Consider the following 19,512-nt stretch of genomic DNA (forward strand, 5'->3'; position numbering starts at 1 on the left):
TATTGTTCCTGTAGGGGAAAGGTTTCAGGGTTTTTTCCTCCAACCTGTTCACGGTTCTGAAAGCCAAGAGTGATTTTCATCCTACCTTGAACTTGAACTTGAAGTGCCTGAATGGATACAACTTTATTCCAATAAAGGAGGACATTCCAAAGGGTATCAAATGGTTTTCAAGGCACCAAAAATGCCCCCTTCATCAGGGCTTGATTGAAAGCAGTGTAACTAGAATAGAAGTGAGCTGGATGTTTATTGTTATTTCTTCCAGTGTCATTACAACACAGGTCTTATCAGCAGCTGGTTTGTTGGCCCACTTTGGATTGTCCCCCTGACTTTTTTGGAATTAAGTTTTCTAGACCTTTTTAGCAGTGGCATTGGGCTTTAGTTTCCATCTTTGTTACATTGCACTACAAGCCAAGGGGAATGTGGAGCTCCTTGGGTGTAGAAGCTTCTTGCCTTGTAATCAGATTATTTACATAAACATCAATACTTTAAGATAGCAGTACTAACATGTTAACCTTTTATGGGTTCTGTGCTATTTTTCCAATTTCCTCAATTAAAGTGCCTGAACATTTTCCTTCAGTCTTTGAAGTTTCAAACAGAATCAGCCAGATCAGTTTGTGCATCCCTGCAGTAGGGAGATCTACTGGTGTCGGTGGACATCAAGGATGCCTACCTACACATTCCCATTTTTCCCTTGTACCAGAAACATTTTACCTTTTGCAGTAGGCGACTGTCATTTTCAGTTTGTGGCTCTGCCGTATTGCTCCCCAGGTCTCCACAAAAGTCCTGGCCATTGTTTTGGTTGGATCTTCTTCGCTCTCAGAGTGTCCACACTGTGGGCTTCCTGGATGACCTGCTATTGAAGGATCACTGTGTCTGGGCCTTGAATACCAACATACAACAGCCTGTGCAAATTCAGCAGAATTTTGGGTGTATTCTCAACCCTCAGAATTCTGCACTGGTTTCAACTTACTGCCTGAAATACTTGAGGCTAGTCCTTAACACATACCAGGCCTGGGTTTTTCTGCCATTGGAATAGATCAGGTCTCTCCGCTCTCAAGCAGGAATACTCTAGTCCAGTGAACTTTGCATGAGAGTACTGGGACTGATTGTAACCTAATTCGAGGCATTGCCTTAAAGCGGAGTTCCACCCTAAAAATTAACTTTACAGCATCAGTTAGAGTAAAACAACCTGAAAAAGAATTGGATAATTACTATTTTTTTTTTTGTTTCACTTGCCTTGTTTTTTTTTTTTATTAATCCAAAAGGTTTTTAATTGAAAAAAAAAGAAACATACATGAAAAACAACCATATAAAAAAATAATTTTCAGTGTAAAGGTCATGCATTACAACATAAAGGAAATACAGTCATGCAGCAGGGTATACAGGAGACAATCAAGGTGCCAGGTGAAAGTAACAGCACCCACACAGCCATTGCATACTTAATCATATGCTAATAAGTACCTATATAAACAGGGTTCACCAGAGGGCACCTGAACACTGCACAATAACTACAAGGTATCCCTTGAAAATAAATGAACATAGAGAAAAACATGACCCCTCGTAGAAAAAACAAGGTATCACAAAATCCTCGTTGTTGAAAAAGTCAGGTAGTGCTGAAAAAAGGGATAAACAAACCCCATAACAGAAAAGAAAGAAAATGGAAACGGCAGATGCCGAAAGGGAGAAAAAAAGGGAAGAACAGAAGGAACTGAACCAAAAGAAGAAAGAAAAAGAAAAGGTAGGTGAGAGAGATCCCCAGGTAGCTAGAGAGAATGGCATGTGAGACTATGCCTGCATGATCCTATGCATAAGCAGTTGAGCTGGTACCTTGTTTTCAATGAAGATTAACTTGCCTTCTTTCCTCTTCCTCCTTATGTGGCCGCGGCCCCCAACGTCACTTCCTCCTTTGCATGATTCCTGGGAGATGAGCGTCATCAATCCCAGGATGCAATGGGAATGGCCGGCCGCTACTCTAATTGCCGATCGCAATCTACAGCACATGCACGAGATTGCGATCGGCATTCTGGGAGCCAGAAACCAGGAAGAAGGTCACAGCGGGGGACGCAGCGGCTTCAGATGCCCACACCGGAGATGGCTACGCTCTACAATCAATTTTAAAGGTAAGATTTTATCTTTATTCAATTACTGTCCTGTACTGTAATGTGGGGTTAGTGTTAGTGTAATTGGGGTTAGTTTAGGATTAGGGGGGTATTTTTAGCTAAAAAATGTTTTTGTGGCCGGAACTCCGCTTTAAGCCCAATTTCTCTTCAGACCTCTTCAACTCAGCATCCTGTCTGCTTTGGACAAACCGACTCCATCTCCATCAGCCTACTTCTTCCTGCAATGGTGGATTTCCAATCTGGTGTTGGAGTCTGGAAAGTAATTTCTTCCACTGACATGGGAGATTCTCACAACAGATGTTGGGCTGGGGAGGAGTCCATGGAATATTAATCGTTTAGGGAACCTGATCAGCGGATGAATCAAAACTTCCAAAAAATATTTTAAAACATTTTTTTCAAGTTCTGATCTATGTTTCTGCTCGGTGGCAGGCTTTGCTGGCCTAGCTGTTGAAGCTTAGGTCCCGAGGGATAGGCTTATTATATTTAGTTATACTGAGTCTTCTTGCAAAATATACCTGGAAGGTTTATTTCGTGTGTTGGAGCAGAGAATTTCATTCTAGACAAAACTTTTTGGGATGTGCCCTGGTCTTTTTTTCCAGTTAGGTCTATATCAGCATTTAATCTTGAGTACCCTCAAGGGACAGATTTTGGCCTTGACTATCCTCTTCCAGCGTCCTTGGCCCCTCATTCCCTGGTAAAGGCCTTTGTGCAGGGAGTCCCTAGATGCCCTTCGGTGACGCTGTGGGATCTTAATCTGGTAATGACGGCTCTTAATTAGCCTCCCTTTGAACTTATCCAGGATATTCCCTTGGCTGAACTCACTCATAAGGTGTTTTTTCTTGTTGCCATCACTTCTGCTAGGTGAGTTTCAGAATTGCCTGCATTATCACATAAGGAACCCTTTGTGGTGTTTTACAATGAAAAAGTTGTCCTGAGACCTTAGGCTTCTTTTCAGCCCAAGGTGGTCTTCTCCTTTTCACTTTATTTCTGTCTTGCTCCTAAACACCCCAGAGAGGTCTCTCCTCACTGTTTGGATGTGGTTAGTGCTGTGTACATATATGTTTACCTGTCAGCTACGGCCTTCTTTTAGACTTGTGGATTCTCTCATCGTCCTGGAAGGCTCTGGCAGAACGTATCCTGCCTCTTGGTCCACGATCTCTAGGTGGATTTGACACATCATTGTTGGAGCCTATTCCCTGTAGGATAAGGTTCCTCCCCTTCCTGTTAAGGCCCACTCCACTAGGTCTGTGGGAGCTTCTCTGGCTTTTCAGCATGAAGTATCTCTTTTGCTGATTTGTAAGGCTACCACCTGGTCTTCTATTCAGACTTTTGCTAAGTTTTACCAGGTGGATGTTTAAGCCTCTTCTCGTGAGCTGGCTTCGGGCATAAAGTGCTACAAGCATCTGTCTAGTTAGGGTCTTCTACCCTTGTTTGTTTTTTGTGGGACTGTTTCCATTTGTTTCCTATCAACTGAAGCTAGCAAAGTATAACCACAGTTGTCTAAGACTATCCTTGCATCCTGTACTGTACTCAAAGAAATTGATTTTTCAGGTAAGACAAAAATAATTTTTTAGTCCCTTACAATATATTAAAATTTTTTTTTTTTTTTTTTTTGACTGATTGAAAAAATATAAGAATATCTGTCAGGCTTTTATTGCCACCAAAGTGCCTGCCAGTGAAATTTCCTTTTACTTCCTGTTGTGTCATTGGGACAGGAAGTGAGGGGAAATTTCTCCAATGGGTATGACAACTGCAATAAAACACTTCTTTGGAATGGAGCAGGGCTAGAATCTGTTATATTTTTATTATTTACTGTGTGTCTCATGGCTACACTTCCTGTCATGTCTCTTGGGAAGTAAGTGAGGGGGAAAACTCCAAAGCATGTAGATATAGACTGCAATAAAAACCCCACAGATGTTCTAATCCTTCCCCAAATTATCCGAAATTGAAAAGGTTTGGCTCCTGTGCCTTTTCAGTCATGTTAAACCTGTGTACCTACTGTAAATCTAGGAAATACTTCACCAAATTCAAAAATGAACCTGCTATTTTATTTGCAATTTTTGTATACTTTAACTCTTTATTTTCTTGGAAATAACATTATATGAAAACAACACATTACCTTACCTTGCTAAAGTCAATATGATAATTTTTCCACTTAGCTTTAGGGGATTGAATTTAGCAATGGCTCTCTCCCAACTATGGTTTGCATCAATGCCGCATGTCTCTTTGAAACTGTTTATCCAAACAGATTGTACTTGTTTGAGATTTCTTTCACACTGATTGGGGGCGTTAAAACCACCTGGTTAAGATTTGTTGTTGAAGCGCCCCCCCCCAGTGTAAAGCTACTGAAATGCACACAGGACTGATGAAAGCTTAGTTACAACATATTATGAGCTTGGTATCTTACAGTAAAAAATACTGTGTCCAAATTGAAATATTAATCCTTTTGCATAGATAGGCTATGTGTGTAATGTTAGGGAGAATGGCGCAGGTGGTGCGAGGACATCTATAACTCAAAGGAAGTAGACCGCTCCTAGTTTGGGGCTGTACAAGATATGCAAGAAGTCAGGTGACTGACCCTGACCAGGCTCCAAACCTAGTAATATAACTTTTGGACGAACTGACTGTAACGGAACCGTCGACCCACACCGTACTTGTGGTCTTCCGTCAGTATGTGGCTTCCTCCAGTCTGGACATAGATGGAGATATTCCAGCTGCCCTACATACAAAAACTAGCCTGAACTTAGCTTGTATGCCTCTGAAAGCAACTCACTCTTTCTTTAACACAGGCACAAAAGATCACAACTCGGAGGACAATCCCCCCTCCTCCTCTTTGCATAACAACAACACACTGGGCGGGGAACTACATTCTGTAACCTGACACACAGGTGTATTCAACTTTCCAACAGACAGTCTAGGAAGGGCTGCTGGAGAAATCCCCTCCTCCCCTCTAGAAGCTAATACACATGTATATCCCATAATAGGTTTAAGGCAGACAGAACAACAATAGAACAAAGAAATGCAGGAACTTAACCATAACAAACCCCACCCCATCTCAACCTATCTAGCAGAGTTCTATGGGACACCATTTCCAATATTATAACAGTCTGAAATTGTTCATCTTTATATATTTCTTTGAGGAATATTGTTCTTAAATATTGCTGTCATAGGTTCAACACAAACCACACATACAGAACCCAGGATAGCCGGGATAACACCAAATGCTGAGTCCGGTGTGGTTTTACAGCGAGTCTGGTTAGTGCAGACCCAACTGGGGTTCTTGGTCACCCTGTGCCCCTAATAGACACAGGGGACTTACACATAAGAGGAGACTAGGGGGCAGAGAGAGGGTTTTCCCAACCCCTCTAAGGTAAGCTGAGTTCCACAGGACCACCAACCAAAGTGACTACCGTCACATCTCTCCCCTTTCCAAAGGAGACTAACGCAGGAGGAGACCCCAAACGGGTTGACTTCGAAGTTAGTCCATAGTTCCCATCCCCCAATGTCTGTCCCCACACAGTACCCCAAACATATTGTCCGGAACACAGCGTTACTCACCCAGCCAACCTCTGCCTCTCGTGTAAAACATACCCGCCGCTGGGGAGAAGCGTGGACTGGCCCTTCTCCCAGGAGTCCTTTTAGCTGCTGGAGAGAAGACAGGGTGGCTGGGCTCACTTTGTCAGATTGTTCTTCTGGGCCGACTATCCAGCATCCCTGGGGTATGCAAGTAAAGACCGTAGTCCCATCCTCTTTCTCAGGAAACCCATCCTTTGTTAGTTGAGGGCAGAGGCCAGCCGCACTCTGCCCTGTTGCCAGCTCTTCTGCTGGGTTGGTGTCATCATTCTGGGAAGCCGTCTGCTGCTGGGGAGTGACCACCACCTTCTCACCGTGGGCCTCCGGAACTGCCTCCGGTGTGGGGAAGATGTCTTGGACCCTCTGTCCAGTTGTCAGCTTTTCTGCCGTAGAAGCTTCTTGTAACTCAACAGATGCTGCTGTTGGTGTTGGGCAGAGCTCAGTAATATTAGGCCCTGATGCCCGTTGTTCCGCAGGGAAGTAAGCTGAAAAGTCAGTGGCCTTGCACACATCTTCCTGGGCCACCAATTGTTGCAGGCAGAGGTCAGCAGTGCAATGCCTGGATGCCCGCTCTTCTGCTGTAAGCTCACTGGGACGTTCCTCCTCAGCAGAAAAGTCTATTAAATCCCCAGCCTCTGGAATTGCTGAAAGTCCAGGGCACAGGCTGGTGGCACTCAGGCCCAGTGCCAACACTTTGGCAGGTGATTTATCACCCGTATCATCCTTCGATGAAAAGTCAGGTACATCTGTAATCCATGGCTGGTGCTGAGTAGTGGGATCGACCATATCCACTACCAGTGCTGTTTGCTGCTGCTGGGACAAGGGACCTACAATCTCCTCTCCCGGTAACACTGGCTGGTGCTGGGTAGGGGGACTGACCATCTCCACTACCAGTGCTGTTGGCTGCTGCTGGGACGAGGGACCTACAATCTCCTCTCCCGGTAACGCTGGCTGGTGCTGAGCAGAGTCTATCAGCCGTCTGTAGGCGATCTCCAGCTCCCATTCCTGAATGGCCAGAAACTCCATATCTTCCAGTGCCCAGAGCACTTCCGAGATGTTCAGGATCTTTTCTCTGGAATCCATAATTTCCTCTAATCGCCACTCCAAATCGCTCCCAAAGTTAGGGTCCTCTGACCACTTCTCTAATGACAGTCCCAGGCCGCCATAGCCAAAGCCTTCTGTTGGGCTGTCTTCCGCGGTCCATGGGCACACTTGGCTTACATACCAGCGGAGAGCTCTGTACCTCTCATCCAATCGCATCTCCTCCTGGACAAGCCTGCTTAATTCAGCTTTCCATTCCTTGTGTGGTTTATCTCCCAAAACCAGCACCCACAATCCATACTGCGACCAGTACCTTTCCTGGAAGGAGGAGAGGATTTTTCCCTGGTGTCGCTGCTCACAAGCTAGCGTTTCCTTCCAGAGTTCAAAGCGGATTGAATCATAACATCCTAGCAGGACCTTCTCTGACACTTGTCCCCTGTGCTGTATCCGCATCTTTCGCAACCTCCTTCCGAATTCCTCTTCCATGGCAGCTGATATCTGTACCTCTCCTCTTCTGTTATCTGGACCTTGGATCCCGGTGGAGGTTTGGATATCCCAGACTGCAGGAAGCATCCCGCCGCTGCCAACCAGTGTAACGGAACCGTCGACCCACACCGTACTTGTGGTCTTCCGTCAGTATGTGGCTTCCTCCAGTCTGGACATAGATGGAGATATTCCAGCTGCCCTACATACAAAAACTAGCCTGAACTTAGCTTGTATGCCTCTGAAAGCAACTCACTCTTTCTTTAACACAGGCACAAAAGATCACAACTCGGAGGACAATCCCCCCTCCTCCTCTTTGCATAACAACAACACACTGGGCGGGGAACTACATTCTGTAACCTGACACACAGGTGTATTCAACTTTCCAACAGACAGTCTAGGAAGGGCTGCTGGAGAAATCCCCTCCTCCCCTCTAGAAGCTAATACACATGTATATCCCATAATAGGTTTAAGGCAGACAGAACAACAATAGAACAAAGAAATGCAGGAACTTAACCATAACAAACCCCACCCCATCTCAACCTATCTAGCAGAGTTCTATGGGACACCATTTCCAATATTATAACAGTCTGAAATTGTTCATCTTTATATATTTCTTTGAGGAATATTGTTCTTAAATATTGCTGTCATAGGTTCAACACAAACCACACATACAGAACCCAGGATAGCCGGGATAACACCAAATGCTGAGTCCGGTGTGGTTTTACAGCGAGTCTGGTTAGTGCAGACCCAACTGGGGTTCTTGGTCACCCTGTGCCCCTAATAGACACAGGGGACTTACACATAAGAGGAGACTAGGGGGCAGAGAGAGGGTTTTCCCAACCCCTCTAAGGTAAGCTGAGTTCCACAGGACCACCAACCAAAGTGACTACCGTCACACTGACTTTAAACATTTTAGACTTTATATTGAATTTTAGACTTTATATTGAATCATCTTCACACATTGTTTTTCCAAATGACAAGGTATTTCACAAAATATTCTTTTAGAAGTTTTTTTTTTTTTTTTTTAGACATTAGTGTGGTGTGAATCCTTTAACCTATTAGAATACAAATATTTGCTTCCCTTAAATGTAATTATTTTGCCATTACCATCCCACGGGGTAAGTTATCGCAAAAGAGAATGGAGAAAACTGAATTTAAGGTAGGAGAACCTTGGACTTGATTCTGTGCAATATATGAATTTAGAAAGTTGCAGGAATCGAGTGACATAATCTCTGTGCAATAGAAGAATATGAATGAGGCATGTTGCTGAAATTATTGCTTAGTACATTATTGATGCATTGTGAAATTTGTGCTTTTCTGGCAATCATTTTTATTGAAAATTTTCAAGGAGGTTACATAACAAGTCATCCACAAGATTTGTGATTTTTATTTTTGGTGCGCACCAACACTTTTGTAAAGCAAACTCCACTTGTTGACCAGTATTTCTTCAAGAAAATATTAATTTCTTCTTCAATAAATGATATCTCTATGTCCATTTTCAGTCCTTGGAGTAAAACGTTAATTTATCAAATCTTCAAACTGGCCTTGGATAAATTTCAACTTTTGTCACTTTTTTTCCAAAGTGAACACAATCTTTCATTATAAGGAAGATATTTCCATAGCTTTTATTAATTTAGTTACCCACCTTTGAACCCTTTCTAGAATGTCCTATTTACAGTTTGGTGTCCAAAACTGGGCCCATGTTCAAGATTTATATAAAAGCAACTGTACTAGATTTACTATTTTCCATCTTGTTTTATATATCCCAATATTTTGTTTAATTTTGCACCCTACTGCTTTACATAGAATGGTGCTGCTTGGCTTATACACTGCTCAAAAATATTAAAGGAAGACTTTAAAAACACATCAGATCTCAATGGGGATAAATATCAGGCTGGATATCTACAGTGGTGATCGAAAGTTTGGGCACCCCAGGTAAAAATTTGTATTAATGTGCATGAAGAACCCAAGGAAAGATGGAAAAATCTCCAAAAGGCATCAAATTACAGATTAGACATTCTTATAATATGTCAACAAAAGTTAGATTTTATTTCCATCATTGACACTTTCAAAATAACAGAAAACAAAAAATGGCGTCTGCAAAAGTTTGGGCACCCTGCATAATTTATAGCATGCACTGCCCCCTTTGCAAGGCTGACACCTGCCAGTGTCATGGATTGTTCTCAATCATCGTCTGGGAAGACCAGGTGATGTTAATCTCAAAGGTTTTAAATGCCCAGACTCATCTGACCTTGCCCCAACAATCAGCACCATGGGATCTTCTAAGCAGTTGTCTAGAAAACTGAAACTGGAAATAGTTGACGCTCACAAATCTGGAGAAGGCTATAAGAAGATAGCAAAGCGTTTTCAGATGTCAATATCCTCTGTTTGGAATGTAATTAAGAAATGGCAGTCATCAGGAACAGTGGAAGTTAAAGCAAGATCTGGAAGACCAAAAAAAAAATATCAGACAGAACATCAGACAGAACAGCAGGATTGTGAGAAAAACAATTCAAAACCCACGTTTGACTGCACGATCCCTCCAGAAAGATCTGGCAGACACTGGAGTTGTGGTCCACTATTCCACTATAAAAAGATACTTGTACAAATATGGTCTTCGTGGAAGAGTCATCAGAAGAAAACCTCTTCTACGTCCTCGCCACAAAAATCAGCGTTTGAACTCTGCAAATGAACATATAGACAAGCCTGATGCATTTTGGAAACAAGTTCTGTGGACCGATGAGGTTAAAATTGAACTTTTTGGCCAGAATGAGCAAAGGTACGTTTGGAGAAGGGGCACAGAATTTAATGAAAAAAACATCTGTCCAACTGTTAAGCATGAAGCATGAGGGTGGATCAATCATGCTTTGGGGTTGTATTGCAACTGGCTACAAAAAGCGTTTACAAGCTGTGATACTTGCCAAAGGGGGCAGTACAAGATATTAACTCTGCAGGGTGCCCAAACTTTTGCAGACGCCATTTTTTTGTTTTCTGTTATTTTGAAAGTGTAAATGATGGAAATAAAATCTAACTTTTGTTGACATATTATAAGAATGTCTAATCTGTAATTTGATGCCTTTTGGAGATTTTTCCATCTTTCCTTGGCTTCTTTAGGCACATGAATACAAATTTTTACCTGGGGTGCCCAAACTTTCGATCACCACTGTATACTGATCTGGACTGGGTAATGTGTTACTATAGAAACAAAAGGATGCCACATCGTTGGATGGAAATGAAAATTTGCAACCTACAGAGGGCTGAATTCAAAGACACCCTGAAAATCAAAGTGAAAAAGATGCAGCAAGCTAGTAAAATTTGTTGAAATTTCATGGCAGCAACTCAAAATGGTACTCAGTAGTTTGTATGGCCCCCCATGTGCTTGCATGTATGCTATGCCTGACAACATCAGGGCATACTCCTAATGAGACGACGGATGGTGTCCTGGGGTATTTCCTCCCAGATCTGGACCAGGGCATCAAAGACTTTCATACATAGTATGATACCACTACTTGTGGAAGAGAATTCCACATCCTTACCGCTCTGACGGTATAGAACCCTTTACGGAGTTTAAAGTTAAACTGCTTCTCTTCTAATTTTAGCGAAAAGCTACAATTCCTTTTATATTCCCTTTCACTGAATAGTTTGTTACCTATGCTAGGGTCACCAGTACGGTATTTGTACATTGATATCATATCCCCTCTCAAGCGTCTCTTCTCCAGAGAGAATAAGTTCAATGCTTGCAGTCTTTCCTTATAGCTGAGATCCTCCTGTCCCTTTATTAGCTTTGTTGTCCTTCTCTAAACTCTCTCCAGTTCCAGCACATCCTTCCTGAGGACCGGTGTCCAGAACTAGACGGCATACTCCAGATGTGGCCGAACCAGAGTCTTGTAGAGTTGGAACATTATTGTTTTATCTCTGGAGTGAATCCCCTTTTTAATACATGCCAATAGTCTGTTGTCTTTGCTTGCAGCAGCTTGACATTGCATGCTATTGCTGAGCTTGTCGTCTACTAGGATCCCCAGGTCCTTTTCCATCTTACAGTAGATTCCCCCAAAGGCCCTCCCCCTGATGAGTAACTTGTGTTCAGATTTCTGGCACCCAAATGCATTACCTTACATTTTTCAACATAGTAGATGCCCACCCCATTATTTTTTTCAGGTCTTCTACGCAGGATGTGGAAATCTTACAAGAAGGTATTGCCCTGCTTAATTTAGTATTGTCCGCAAATACGGAGATTGTGCTGTTTATCCCATCCTCTAAGTCGTTTATGAATAAATTAAATAGGACAGATCCTTGGGGGACCCCAATTTCCACACCAGACCATTCCGAGTACTCCCCATTTATCACCACCCTTTGTACTCGCCTCTTGCAGCCAGCTTTTAATCCAGGGTACTCACCCTATGGTCCATACCTACGTATCTTAGTTTGTACAGTAAGCATTTTTTGGGGAACTGTATCAGATGCCTTTGCAAAATCCAGATACACAACATCCACAGGCCTTCCTTTATCTTGATGGCAGCTCACTTCTTCTTGGAAGGTTAATAGATTGGTCTGGCAAGAGCGATTTTTCATGAATCCATGCTGATTTCTACTAATGATACCGTTTTTGTTACTAAAGTCTTGTATATAGTCCCTTATCCCCTCCAATACCTTACAAACTATTGATGTTAGGCTAACCGGCCTGTAGTTCCCAGGGATTTATCTTGGCACCTTTTTAAATATTGGTATCACGTTGGCATTTTTCCAATCAGCTGGTACCATTCCCATCAGTAAACTATCCATAAAAATTAGGAACAATGGTCTGGCTATCACCTGGCTGAGTTCTTTAAGAACCCTCGGGTTTAAGCCATCTGGTCCCGGTGACTTATTTATGTTACGTTTTTCAAGTCTAGTTCTCAGTCTGTCTTCTGTTAACCATGAGGGTGCATGAGGTGACATGTTATTAACTTTAACATTACAAGCTGGGTTAATGTAGTCCCCCAGCTCTTTTGTGAAGACTGAGGAGAAGAATTTATTTAGCACCTTCGCCTTCTCTCTGTCCTTTGTAGCCAGATTCCCTTCATCGTCCTTTATGGGGCCAGTGTGTTCTGGCCTCACTTTTACTATTTATATACTTAATCATTTCTTGGGTTTTTTTTTTTACTCTCTTCCGCTATGTGCCTTTCGTGTTCTATTTTAGCTGCCCTGAGTTCGCTCTTACATTTCTTATTGCATTCTTTGTAATTTTGGAGTTCTGCCAATGACCCCTCTGGTTTATTTTAGATTTTATAAACATATTCCCAGTTGGAATACACTGGTCAATACCTTTATTTAGTATATTCTTAAAGCACTTTTTCCTCCGTGTTCTTTGTTCCTAGGATTTTATCCCATTTAATATAGTCTAGCATAGAGCGCAGTTTAGGGAAATTGGCTCTTTTGAAATGCAGTGTCCTTGTATTACCCTTGTGTTTCCTACTTCTATGATTTATACTGAAACTAATTGACCTATGGTCACTAAGTTGCCCCGTATTTCTACATCTGCAATCAGGTCTGTACTATTCGTAATCATTAAGTCTAGTAACGCATTGTTTCTCGTGGGTGCGTTCACCATCTGACCCATGAAATTGTCCTGCAAAATATTTAGGAAATGGCAAGCCTTAGATGAATGCGTGGTTCCTTTTGCCCAGTCTATACCAGGATAATTGAAATCCCCCCATTATATTAACATCTCCCATCTTTGCTGCCATTCCAAGCTATGATAGGTGTTCCGCCTCTCCCTCCTCCCTCTGGTTGGGGGGGGGGCCTATAGCAAACACCCAATATTACTATCCCCATAGTACCTTCCCTTTGAAGCTCTACCCATAGGGATTCCACCTCCTTCCTAGCTCCATTAGTGATATCGTCCCTCATATTCACTTGCAGATTGTTCTTGATATACAGGCATACCCCTCCTCCTTTTTTACCCTCTCTGTCTCTGCGATAAAGGGAATACCCCTGAATGGTTGCCAGCCAATCATGAGAGCTGTCAAACCAAGTCTCCGAAATTCCCACAAAATCAAATTCCTCCTCATACATTAACCGCTCCAGTGCTCCCATCTTGTTGGCCAGACTTCTGGCATTGGTACACAAACCTCATAATTTTGTCCGGTTGCATACTGTTTCCTCGTTAGATGTTATGAGGCTGCACTTTCGATTTGTCAGCCTACCTACCTTAAGTTTTGGATTTCTGGTCACCCTACCGCTAATGCCCCCAATAATCCCTGCTGAACCTTGCTCCCCGCTGGATAATTCTACATCTGTACCATAACAGCTGGTTCCTCCCCAGCCCCACCTAATATGTCCGCCAGATCCGTGATATGCCGAACCCAAGCGCCCAGTAAACAACAAACAGTTTGGCGCTCACGGTCTTTTTGACAGATTGCCCTCTCTGTCCTTCTAATAATTGAGTCCCTTACCACAAGAACCTGTCTTTCCTTACCCTCACCTCTGCCCTCACTGGAGGAGTTTTTCTCCTGGCAGCTAGGGGCGTCGCTCTGCTCCACCAATGCTGGTCCTTGACTGGTTTCCCCAACATCACGCAACAGGGCATGTTTATTGGGATGTTCCAGCCCAGGACTGGCCTCCTTGACTCTTTCCCCTCTACCCTTCCTAACTGTCACCCAACTACTCTGCTCTGATGCCTGCACCCTTGTATCTCTGCCTACCTCTGTGCTGGCACCTGCCGGGTACGTTCCCAGCTCTCCTTAAGTATAAAGATTCTTCTCAGTGTTGCCAGTTGCTTCCCTAGATTCAGAACCTGAGCTTCCAGGGAAGCAACGTGCTTACTTTTCGTTCAGTGGTTTTCCCCTTGATCAGATGATCGAGGAATGCATACATGCCACAAGATGTACCCTGAGTCGCATCTCCACACCCGCTGGACATTGTACCCACTAATCTAATAAGGATTAGGAATTTAACTCTTTCCGATTAGCTGTTTACTATCTTCCTGAAAGTCTAATTTCTCAGCACACAGTTACTCAGCAATATTCAACACTACACAGCCACTCCACTCAGGTACTCTCAATACTCAGGTACTCCCTTACTTAGGTATTCACACTACTCAAGTACTCCGCAGTACTCAGTTACTCACAGTACTCACGCTACACCCTCCTCACCCAGTGTCCCCACTTCAACTTGTCACAGTCAGCCTATGTTATCTATTAGTTGTGACTTCCCTGTACTGTCCCCGTAGGGCTTGTCAGTTTCCTCCCTCTCCCCAGTCAGTCTGTCCCTCCCTGCTCTGCTCGTGTCACACTCGCATACACTCCCCCTCCAGTATGTGGATACTCACCCGCCGCCTCTCCCGGTCAGCTTCTGTTACCTTCCGGTACCGCCTCGCCTCAGCTGCTCTGTCAGTCTGCCAGCTCAGTGGGGTGACACTGTCCCAGTCTTTCCCATTCCTCCCGATCTACCGCTCCGACTCCGCTCTCAGCCCCCCAGCCTCTCTCGGGGGGGGGGGGGGTAGTTCACTGTCTGCAGCTCCCACGCTCCCTCACACAGGCTCAGGTTACACTGAACTCCGCTCCTGTTTCCACCTGCAGCACAGCACCACCTGCTGGTTCCTCTCAATGATGGTCGGACATGTCCTGCTGAACACTGGTCTAATCAACATCAGAGTGAGGTGCAACCATGCGGCGTTGGATGGACTGAAACATAATAGGAATGGTTCTATTAGATTTAGGTCAGGCGAGTGTTGGGGCCATTCAATGGTATAAATTCCTTGATCCTCCAGGAACTGGCTGCATACTCTTGCTACATCCTCATTCTGGCATTGTCGCTCACCAGGAGGAACTCAGGACCCACTGCACCAGTGTAGGGTCTGACAATGGGTCAAAGGATTTAATCCCAATACCTAATGGCAGTCAGGGTGCCATTGTCTAGCCTGGAGAGGTCTGTGCGTCCCTACATGGATATGCCTCCCCAGGCCATCACTGACCCACCACCAAACCGGTCATGCCGAACGATGTTACAGACAGCATAATATCCTCCACGGTTTCTCCAGACCCTTTCGCTTCTGTCACATGTGCTCAGGGTGAACCTGCTCTCATCTGTGAAAAGCACAGGGTGCCAGTGGCAGACCTGTCAATTCTAGTGTTAAATTCCAATAGAGCTCAACGGTGCCGGACAATGAGCACAGGGCCTACTAGAGGACATTTGGCCCTCAAGCTACCCTCATGAACTCTGTTTCTGATTGGTCAGAGACATTCACACCAGTGGCCTGCTGGAGGTCATTGTGTAGGGCTCTGGCAGTGCTCATCCTGTACCTCCTTGCACAAAGGCGCAGATATCAGTCCTGCTGATGGGTTAAGGACCTTCTTAGGCCCTGTCTGGCTCTCCTAGAGTAACTGCCTGTCTCCTGGAATCTCCTCCATGCTCTTGAGACTGTGCAACCTCTATAGGGTCCAGGTATCGCCTCATGCTACCAGTAGTGACACTGTCCCTAGCCAAATGCAAAACTAGTGAAGAACACTCAGAAAAGATGAGTAGGAAAAAAAATGTCAGTGGCCTCTATCTGTAAAACCATTCCTGTTTTGAAGATCATCTCATTGTTGCCCATCTAATGCACCTGTTGTTAATTTCAGCTGAAACTGATTAACAACCCCCTCTGCTACTTAACTGACCAGATCAATATCCCAGGAGTTTAATTGACTTGATGCTATACTCTGATTAAAAAGTGTTCCTTTAATGTTTTTGAGCAGTGTAGTATCCAGTTTTCCCAAGTAGGATATAGCACAAAATAGTTTAGTTTATCATTTTTCATACATTTATCAAATTGTCACAAGGGATATAAGCTGCCATTGCCAGAACCGTCTGTAAACACTAATTGTTTTGCCTCGCACACAAGTAAAAATGAGAATATAAATCCGATCTCCGCTCCAGTAAATGTTGTACACCTTACTTCTTCTTCTTTATTTTTTTTTTTGCTTGCAGGGAATGGGAGAACCTGTAAGTTGAACTACAGACTGTTTTAAAATAACTTGGGAGTTTTATTTTAATAACATAAACCATTTTCTTCTGCACATTGCTAAGAAATATTGATATTATACAGGATGTATATAGCGCCATCTGTTTGCACAGCGTGTTACAATATAAAGGGAGACATTACAGTTACAATGCAATAAAATACAAGAGTTCCTTGATCATCGGGGATTACAATCTAATAGGGTGGGGCAAGTGGTACAAAAGGTTATAACTCTGGGGGATGAGCTGATGGAAGTGATAAAAGTTCAGTTAGTTGGAGGTGTGATATGCTTCCCTGAAGAGATGAGTTTTCAGGGATCGTCTAAAGGCAGCTAGAGTAGGAGATAGCCAGACACACCAAGGTAGAGAGATCCAGAGGAGGGGAGAGGCTATGGAGAAGTCCTGGAGACAAGCATGGGAGGAGGAGACGAGAGCTTGAAAGCAGGAGGTCTTGGGAGAAGCAGGGAGAACAGTTTGGGTGATATTTGGAGACAATATTAAGGATGTAGCTCTGGGAAGAATTGTTGGTGGCTTTGTATGTTGTTAGTATTTTGAATTAAATTTCCTGGGCAATTGGAAGCCAGTGGAGGGATTGGCAGAGAGGGGTGACAGACACTGAGTGCTTGGTAAGGTGGATGAGTCTGGCAGCAGAATTCATGATAGACTGAAGAGATAATAGCCTATGGAGAAGTAGGCCTTCTCCATAGGCTATTCAAAAGGGACACATTTTAGAGAGGTTATGGAGGTGAAGTTTACAAGCGTTTCACAGCAATTGGAATTGGGGCCTGAAAGGATCAATCAAAGTCTAGGATTACACCTAGTACCCTGACATGAAGGGAGAGACTGTTAGTTATATTCTTGATCTTGATGGAAAAGTTGTGGAGGAGGGCAGGAGCGTGGGGGGAAATATTATCAGCTGGGTTATTAGTAGCATTTACTATCCAATGAAAATATATGATTTGGTTAAACACTTCTTAATTGTGTTGCATATATTATGAAAACCGTTTGTGATTAACAAATTCTTATTGTCATTAAACTGTTTTGCAGAAATCAGTCAAATGTTAGGAGAATGCACACTGCTGTAAAGCTAAATGAAATTGTTCGTAATAGATCTCAACATGCACAGCTGGTTTTACTGAATATGCCAGGACCACCTAAGAGTAAACACGGTGATGAAAACTGTATCCTTTCATTTAGGTAGTTTAAAGGTATGTGACACTTCTAAAGACTTACTGTGAAATTGGTTAAATTTTTTTCTCCATCTTGTTCACTTAGCTGTGTATGTCGTGCTTAATTTTTCCGCTTTCTCTTCATGTCCTCACTTGGCACACTATTATTCCTGGAGGCATGTGGTAGTTGCCCAATGGTGTTGTCCCTTGGGTGTAAATCCTAATGTCTTTTTGTGAATAACTTAAATAGTTTTGCTTCCTGATAAACTGTTCTTATGAATACTAATAATGCCCCCATATTAAATTAAAACTCCTGTTTGAAGAAAATTTTTGCCGAGCAATGTAGCTTTCACTGCACTGAATGTAGCTTAACCACTTCTGGATTTACCCCCTTAATGACGAGGCCATTTTTTGCAATTTGGCACTGCGTGATTTTAACTGACAATTGCGCAGTCATGCAATGCTGTACCTAAACAAAATTTCTCTGTCGCTCATTGACAGACGCAGACTTCTTGATTAATATCAGTAGGGATATACTGCCCCCTACAGGAGTAGGACACTAGGCAGGAAAAAAGTTCTGGCCACACCTTATGGGCAGTCCCAGGGGGTATATCCTCTCTCTCCCTGCTACAGGATGTCAGTTTTTTTCTGCCTAGTCAGGAGTAAGGACCTAAGTTCCTTGCTGGGATCTCTGGTCCTGGCAAGCTTTTTTTAGATAAATCTTTTTTAGTTCGCTTTTTTTTCTCCAGTTTGTTCCTGTGAGATCTTCAAGCAATTATGCTGGATCTTGGTGACGGGCTGGATGTTGAGATCCGGTGGTCACCCCAGCCGGCTTAAGAGCGCGTGCAGGCCCTAGCTCCGCGCTGGGTCGGCCGTGACGTAGTCCCACTGGACGGGGACTGGCCCCGCGAGTTAAACGTCTCACCAGGTCGCCTACGACCAGTCGGAATCTGAGTCGCGGCGTCCGTATTGGCCGACAACCCCCCCACCTCGGTGGAGAGGGTTCTGTCAGGAGTTGGTGCCCGCCTGTTCCAGTATGGTGAGTAGAATGTTCCCCCTCTCCCCCTGACGGGTTTTGGGGTGGACGCGGGCCCCTCCCTGGGATGGTCGGACCCTCATGATTCCGGGTTCCCCTCTGTCCTATTGCGCACCCCCACCTATCTGCCCCCCCTCACTAGTGGGTACAGGCCACATATGGAGGCGCGGGGGGGCACCGCCGGTGTTACCCTAAAAACGATCGGGGGGGGGGTTAATACCTGTGCTTTCAGGCCCATCTATGATCGATCCGTAGGGTAGGCTCACGGGGGTCCCCTGTTGACACTACGGACCGCACGAGGCCGCCATTTTCCCGCAGGCCGCGCTGGGCCGCCATTTTGTTGTAGCCTGCATGTCCTCGGCATGGTGGCGGCCATCTTGGTACACCCAGCTCGTCCTCCTTGAGAGCTGAGCAGCTGTAGTAATCACCAAGGGCGTGGCCCCTCCCTAGACCCGGGAAAATCACTCCACAAAAGACTTCCTGTCAGATAGACAGCGCTGAGAGCAGTCCTGGTTTGAACTCTGGTGCATCAAGTGGTGAGCCTTTTGGGGGTCTCTCTTCTCTCTCTCTGCGGGGGTCTTGAGCACGTGACCGCTGGGGGATTCTTTTTTAAAAAAAAAAAAATTTTTTTTTTTTTTTTTTCATTTTGTCATTTTTTGCTGACAGGTTTCCCTGGCATTGCCATGGACCCTGCTGCACATGAGTCCCCATCTGATCCCCTCGAGGTGGCCGCAGGGCCCTCCGATTCTCCACTCACCATTGATTCGCTTTCAGCGGTCCTGGAGTCATTTGTGTCCCGGGTAGAATGGCCTGTCGGGGACAGGGGGCTAAAAAACGACCCCCGCCCAGCCCTGTCTCGTCCGATACCTCAGACTCTGATCCTGAGCCGGTCGCTGCTGCCGCGGGTTCCTCCTTTAGGGTTGATGTCCCGCGTCCCTCTGACAGTGAGGATGATCTTCCTGCCTCTGCCATAGCGCAGGACAAAGCACTGGTGGACGCACTGATTATGTCAGTCCGGGAGACCCTAAAACTGGAGGTTGCACCAGTGGAGGCAGTTCAGACGGAAGTTGCCTTTGGCACTCGCAAGCCCTCTAAGGTGGAAAAGGTG

At 44.4% G+C, this 19,512-nt stretch overlaps 1 protein-coding gene across 2 annotated transcripts in view; it reads left to right on the forward strand.

Moving 5' to 3' along the window:
* Positions 1 to 19,512, forward strand: part of SLC12A7 (solute carrier family 12 member 7) — a 550,671-nt gene that overhangs the window by 510,360 nt on the left and 20,799 nt on the right. Inside the window, exons 23-24 of one of the 2 annotated variants that reach the window (XM_082257549.1) lie at positions 16,170 to 16,184; positions 17,247 to 17,380. In XM_082257549.1, coding sequence (XP_082113675.1) covers positions 16,170 to 16,184; positions 17,247 to 17,380 — 149 coding nt within the window. The remainder of the gene's footprint in view (positions 1 to 16,169; positions 16,185 to 17,246; positions 17,381 to 19,512) is intronic. The other variant, XM_082257548.1, reaches the window with a different exon arrangement.

The sequence above is a fragment of the Pelophylax lessonae genome (assembly GCF_965119305.1).
Source record: "Pelophylax lessonae genome assembly, chromosome: 5".
Lineage (NCBI taxonomy): Eukaryota > Metazoa > Chordata > Amphibia > Anura > Ranidae > Pelophylax > Pelophylax lessonae.